We start from the raw sequence: 7365 nt of genomic DNA, 5'->3' as shown, positions 1-7365 counted from the left end.
TAATGAAAAGATTGTCTTTATTTATTTATTTATTTTGAATACAAAAATGAATACATCAAACTTCATTATGGACAACAGTAACTTTTCATTAAGACATTGCTTGTGAGGCTGAGTGACAACACAGGATAATCTAAACAAGACAGCAGAGCTGTAGTGTAATATTTTGAAACTTCTGTGAAGATCATCACAGAAAACCTATATATAATTTTCCTGAGTGTATGTTTAGTGTATGACTGGAAGCATAAAATGAGGAAAAACAGAGCAAAACAAGAAGAGGTAAATCTTTTTGTGACTCATCCATCATCTATTATTTTGGAAATGCAATTTGTTATTGCAAAAACAAATATGTGGCAAGTTTCAAAGTAATGCTCTCTAAAAAATGATGTTATTGTAGAGCTCTGACAACTTTCCGATGAAATGTGAATATTTCATTGCATTTGTACCATTAAACATACGGCAGTAAAACAAAACCCAACATTCAATCAAGAAAGAAAGAGAAAATTGCCTGTCACAATTCAAAATCATGGAGGGCAGAAAAAGACAATATAATCAATCAATCAAACAAATAAAGTTGCCTAAAAAAATGAGACGTTTTGGTCTCGCCCATCACTCTTCTCTGTCAACAAAGGCAACAATGCAGAAATGCTGAAGAGAAGGAACCAGGTCATAAACAAAAGTGAAGAAAAATCCCTGCCTGTTGGAGAGTCCATGGGGTATTAGGCTCTCTAATGGACCACACTATATTCCTATGATATCAACAAAAAGGTCAGTATGTGCTTCATTTTATGAGAAGAATTCGAATAACTATCATCTATCCTCCACTGTGCAAAGCCTAAAAGAGATAAAAAATTGCTTCAAAGTGACCCGGCATCTATTCTGGCCCCTGGGGACCCTACGATAAAGCACTAAAGTCATCTTTTTCAGAGGGCACTCATGAAACAAAGAACATTTAGGTCCCTGTGATTGCATTTTCCTTTGGCTAAAATGATATATTAATACAGTGGCCACAAATGTGGTCTTTTTTAACACAATTTTACTCCATGACTTACAGCTCTTTCATCTCCTTCCATAAATATCCCCTCTGTATAAATTCATAAATGTGTCATATCCTTGCAATACAATAAAATGCACCATATTTCACAGACAGAAGAGATGTTTTAAAAAAAGAAGAAGAGGGGGAAAAGCAAAGAAAAGAAACTTCTGTTAAGTTTACATTGAGTTTCCTCTGTTATTCTGAAGTCCAGTAACAGACAGTTAACCAAACAGGGCAGTTCAAATCCACTTAAAGTTTTAACGTATAGTTAAAACATAAATATTGAGGTAAGCGTCAGATTACTGACTCACTTAAAATAAATCAGTCAAGGAGTTAGAACTAAAACAAATCAAAACTCAGTTATTTCCAGAGTCATTTCCTCATCTTCCGGCATCTCTTCTGGATCTATTGTTGCTTGGAAAGCTTTAGCAGAGTCCTTGTGAGCCTCCATGAACTTCTGCAAGTACTTGGAGGTGTAGAGCCAGTGGTGTTTCAGCACGTCCTCCAGCTCAAAGGCCTTTGACTGACGTGCATTCATCTTCCTGAACCGCCGGAACAGTTTGTTTGCGGACTCATTCCCCTCGCTGGCCCAGGCTCCTATGGATCCTTCTCTCTCGATGATTTCAGGCACGTGGGCCAGGGTCTTGTGCAGGTAATTGGTTATTTTTCCATTGTACCTGTACTTGAAGGTGGAGGAGAGCAGGTCAGCAAAGCGCTGGGAGTTAAAGCTGTACCGGCACAGCTGGTCAGGGCACTCCTTTGCTGGACAGGTGGCACGCCACACAGGTTTCATCTGGAGGTAGAGTCTCATAAGCTCCCTCAGGGCCTCTCTCCTCTCCTCTGAGGGCACCAGTTCACAAACCACCTCGGCGGCCTCCATGGTCATTAACCTTCGGGCGTAGTTCCCATTCATCCTCATCACTGGTTTAAGCTTCATCGTCTTCCTCAGCTGTTTGTCCAAGGCTGCCCTCCAGGTGCGCCGCTCCTCCCTGCTGGGGTTGGGCCTTTTATACACTTCCCCGATTTCATCCTGAAAGATTTTGTAGAATTCAGTGGCGTTACCTATGTCGCAGTGCAACGCGTCCAGCGTGGGCTGGGTCTCCAGGAAGGGCTTGGCCGAGACTCCTTTGACTCTGTCTCGCAGCTCATCTACAGACTCAGAAAAAGGGTTGGTTCGCCATATTTCATAACGTTCCAGGTTCTCGTCATGGCTGCGGGTGATGGAGTGCAACACCATGTTCTGAGCAGCCTCCGCCCGACTGGAGTCGCACAGAGTGCAGATGTATGTGGATCCCGACGCTTCCAGGCCCTCCATCTCACGCACCATCTTCTCATCATACCCCGTGCCCCTGAAGTGGAACCGAAAGGAGCGCGGCATGCCGCCGATGGATAGAATGAGCCTGCTCTCTTTCATTGCATTTCGCTCTGCAACTATAGGCCCCAAGACAGCGGTGAGAGTCTCGTGGTCTGACTCATCTACAAACATTAGACAAAGGGGCTTGCAGGAAAGCTCCGAATTGGGCTTCGGCTCTGTGAAAATTGTGACCTCCCCCTGACCATCTTCAGCCTGGATGGACACCGACATGACAGTGAAAGAGAAACGGACAGCCTTCTCAGGAACGGCTGGTCCTCCACCGTGCTTCTCGCTAACGTCGCCCATGCCGTCACAGCACTCCTTTATCATGACTCTAAAGCCCAGGGTGCAAGCGCTATCTTCCATGCCGGTGTCTCTAAGCCCCTCCATAATGTCCTCCTCAAGATCCTTCAGCGCTGCAACCAGCGCCACGTCATAGCGGAAGCGCCGGGTGATGGTGTCGGCAGGGGAGTCATCCAGTGAGGAGGTCCATCCCGACAGCCCGTTGATGATGCCGACACTGCAGGACGTGGACACGTTTTTCAGAGCTGGCTGCCATTCAAACTGGTGAAAGCCAGGGAGGAGCTCCTTTTCCGCAGCTCTGAGGGTGTGCAGGGGCTGAAAGATCTGGCGGCCACTTGTAGCTTTGACTGTCCGATACATCTTATGGTACTGGCTGCAGCTCAGAAATGTGTTGACCCGAATGGCCAAGCACACAGCAGGACTCAATCCAAAGCCTCTGCCTGCGGAAAGACAATGCAGGGAGATTAGGTTTGTGAGAAAGACAGAAGTAGGGGTAAAAAAAATAATACATAATAACAGGATTGTAGATGCACAAGCCTAAAATCTTGGAATTTGAAAAAAACGAAATGCAGAATGTACCATTTGCTCAGTTATTTTCTCATATTTGGAGTAATTTCCACAGTGAGTCAGAAGGAACTGCACATTTTCCACCGAAATGCGAATCTATTATCATCAAAAGCCCACGAACACATTATTACATGATCCACTACTTCCTATTTTCCAGATGTTAGAAAGGGACAGAGTAAAACTGGCAAAAGTGAAGCTGGCAAAAGTGATGTATTGGCTGAAGATGAAAACAGACACCAGCTGCCTTCAATTCCCCGGAGAGGAGGATGGTGCTGTCTGTGTAATTTGCAGATACAAGCGCTGCTGATGTTGTTTTGATTCTAACAACCCCTCCACAAGACTTGTTACTGTGCACTGAAGGGAGTGTGAGAATGATGGACCGACAGACAAGATGAGTGAAAGAAGAGGATTAGGGATGACTGTGTTTGTAACAGAGGTGAACAATAATGCCATATTTTTTCTGATCAAATACCAGAAAACAATTTCGGTCCCTGCTGTCTTGAACTTTTCAACTCATTGTTATTCATGAGATGCATGTATTCCTCAGAGGAAGGGGCATATTAATAAGCAATCATAGTTAATAGTTGCCTTTTTTTTGTATGTTCTTTATTGCCATCCGTTGCTGTACTGGTTGAAGGAAAGGCTTAAAAAAAAAGCTTCTTACCTTGCATCATGGCCTCCAGCTCATCTGCCTGCCGGTGTTCATTCCCAGATCTCAGAGCGAGCAGAAACAGTGTCAAGCACACAGACTTCAGATCACCTCCTTCCTCTTTGTCTGCGAACACCTTCACCTGGCTCTTCAGATCCCTCAATCTGTGCTTCTGGGCGCGACGGGTTAGGGAGAGCAAGTGCTGGCGGGGCCTTCCCCCCTTATTGATAAGCAGGTAACTTTGAAACGGCGATGGTTGTTTGCTTTCACCTTTCCCCAACTCGTGGCTTAGACAGTGGGCCTTGAACAACCCCAGCTGCACGTGCTCGCCGCAACCTTCGCAGGGACACAGCAGAGGTAAAGAGTAGAGGGTTGACAAGAAGGTTTTGGCAGGAGGGATGAGATCATCGGGGGCACAAGAGAAGTTGCATGCAGGGCAGTGAGGTCCCAGAACGTGGGTGAATTTTATAATGCAGCTGCGGCAGAAGAGGTGCCCGCAGGGGGACTGGACCGGGTCGCAGAGCAGGTGGTCACACACCAGGCACGTGAAGGCAATGATGAAATCCACGGGGAGCTTCTCTGCAATTAGCTTGGTGTTCAGGTGGTCGTTCTGGCAGTGCGTGATGTTCTTCACCCACTGTTCTCTCTGGATGCCGTTTTTTTTCCAGGCCCTCACCACCGGACTGTGGCCGTCTCCAAAGGGTCTCAGGGCTCTCTTCTCGCCAACAGCGATGCTGTCGCCGTGGTCCCACCTGGCTCTTTTGGCCAAACTCTGGACTTTAGGAACAACCTTCCTCCTCTTTCTCCCTGTCCTTTGAAATGATGACTTTTTGGGTGAGCACAGGTTGCAGTGGGCGGTGTGGGGCTTCCACTTCAGGAACTTTTGTTCTGGTGAAGCTGCAGACACCCCCTCCACGTATGGCAGTCAGCCAGCAGCGATGGCAGAAGAAGAGAGGTTGGATGGATTCGGCGTCCTCTCTCACATCCACCTTGAAAACTTTCAGGAGGACCTCTGGCCAGCTTGTAAACTTGCAGCCCATTTTACGGAGCACACACTTGCTGGCCTCATCCAGATCTCCATGAACTTCATGGACTGGTCCTTTGACCTTCCTCAGGACCATTCCACAGATGCGGCACAGGCACCTACATGGAAACACAGTGTTATTACCTCTGAAAGAATTACAAAAAAAAAAGTTACGTATCTGCATAGATTTATTTTTTTCATAGCAGTTCACCTGAGATGGTTCATGTGGATGTCCATTTCCTGCAGTTTCATATCCACTCTCTTGCCGGGGCCCTCCACATTGTCTTTGCTTTTTCCCCCAAGGCACAATTTCATAACACTCGCCGGTCCCGCACCATGATCTGTCTCTATATTTGGAGCGGTGGGAGGTGAGATCCCTAATGAAGCTCCTATCTGGGGCTGTGTCTCACTCTGCAGAGGTGCCTTCTCCATAGACTTTACCCTAAACAGCTTAAACTTCCACTGAGAATACTTAGAGTGGGGATGCTGGAGCTCAGCAGGCATGAAGGACCTGGGACCATCTGTCTCCGGGCTCTCTGCTGCCATGATGAGAGCTACTTCTAAGACCCTGGAGGGAAGAGAAACGAGAAAAGGAGAGATTCATACGATGAACTGGAAAAGTATTAAAATAATTCCAGCTGTCCATGAAATAATGGATACAGTGAAAAGACTGGATAGTTCAAATCCCCCATTAGGACTTAAACATGTTGTGTTCTCAGAGCTGAGCCCTAGACACGATCTAAAAGCCTTTTTCTTGAGTCCCATGGAATTTATACACCACAGGCTCTGAAATCCCATTGAACAGTCAGAGCCTCGACCTCGACTGCTGTGTTATATCATAAGTGGCATTTGGATCTTGTGTAAAATGCATGAGTCAAGCATTGGGGGATCAATACAACACAAAAATGTTCATTTCTCTACTCTTCAGACCCATCACTCACAGAGCAGCTGTGTCTTCTTTTTTTTCCCTTTGACACAGCAAGTTTTCTAAATCGACAGCCTTATTTCTGCAAAGCTGTCAGTCATCTCTGTTGTCATTTTCTTGGCTATGGGGAGAATTGGAGCTCTGGGAGACTTCAATTGACATTTTAAATGCAGTTGGGGAAAAAAATAAGGCCAAGCCTATTTCATAATAGATATATATTGACCAAATAGAAGCAGAAAAGAAAACAAGAAAGCATCGCATTGAATAAACATCAAGAGAAGCACAGCTTTACACCGCTCAGAAATTGTATTTCAGCCCCACCAAGTAGTTTTTATGATACTGCACAGGTAAGATCTATGATATTGCCATTCTAATAGACCTTCTGTTGTCTCCTTCCATAAAATATATGTTATTTTACTAGTTCTGACAATGAGGCGGTCAAACAATCTTAGAAACTACCAGATTCTTACCATTTCACTCCAACGGCGGACAGAATGTAGAATCCTCTGTCTATCCATCTTTTAGTGTTCTCCGTGTGTTTTCTCCCTTGGAGGCTTAAATCTGTCAGACTACTCCATTTCCTAGATATATGTCTGCTTCATGGGCTAAACCCTCATCTGAGACAAACAGCTGAGCCTGTATGCATGTGTGTCAGCTGGGCTCTTACCTTGTTTTTCAGTCTCAGCTGGCATCGGCTCCCCAGGGGGCCCTTTCTGCATGGGGGCACAAGGAAAGCCCTGCAGCCAGGCCCCCCACTCACAGCGTGCACAGTACACCGTATTTGTGCTGGAAAGTCTGTTGAGTTTGGAGTTGTGTTTTCATACAGTGGGATAACTCCATACCATGCTGTATTTATACCCTTCCTGCGATGGAATCCCAACAGTCAACTCTTGCCACCTGATCCAAGCAGCTGACCCGAAAAAAAAAAAGAAAAGAAAGAAAAAAAAAAAACAAGGTCGACCCCAAAGAGCAGTTGCAACTGCTGCATGCAGAATCCAACGGCATACCCCAGACAAACAGCTTTTTACCACAACACACTGATCCTGTGCTCCCCAAATCCATCTGCAGGCTCACCTCATCCAGGTGGCTTCACTGCAACAGAGAGACTGTTAAACAAACAGAAGACCAAGCAGAGGAAACACAGCAGATCATGCAAGAACCGATCTGCAAGACAGGGAAACTATGTGCATTTTAAGAGAGACTATATTATAAAATGCCTTTAAAAAGTACTTACATCTTTTCAATATTTTGTCACAATCTAACCACAAATGTCAAAGTATTTCACGCAAGGGATAATTATGAAGTGGAAAGAAAGGGATTGATGATTTCAACATTTTGTCACAGTCTCTGTCATACTAGATTAGACAGAGAGCATATGTGAAGATACATTCAGGTGTTTACAGCCACTGTCCTGCTGAAAGAGGAACGTCCACCACAGACTTAAGTATTTCACAGCTACTAACAGCTTTTCTTCCAGCATCGCCCTGCATTTAGGTCCATTGTCTTCTCT

At 45.3% G+C, this 7365-nt stretch overlaps 1 protein-coding gene across 1 annotated transcript; it reads right to left on the bottom strand.

Moving 5' to 3' along the window:
* Positions 1-6904, bottom strand: rag1 (recombination activating 1). Its single transcript, XM_012853224.3, is given in 5 exon segments — positions 1-3130; positions 3922-4777; positions 4779-5049; positions 5142-5498; positions 6523-6904. Coding segments are annotated over 4 exon segments (3210 nt in total). The 5' UTR covers positions 5477-5498; positions 6523-6904; the 3' UTR covers positions 1-1382.
* Between the last annotated feature and the right edge of the window lie 461 nt (positions 6905-7365).

The sequence above is a fragment of the Fundulus heteroclitus genome, chromosome 2 (assembly GCF_011125445.2).
Source record: "Fundulus heteroclitus isolate FHET01 chromosome 2, MU-UCD_Fhet_4.1, whole genome shotgun sequence".
Lineage (NCBI taxonomy): Eukaryota > Metazoa > Chordata > Actinopteri > Cyprinodontiformes > Fundulidae > Fundulus > Fundulus heteroclitus.
This window is presented reverse-complemented; position numbering and strand designations above follow the sequence as displayed.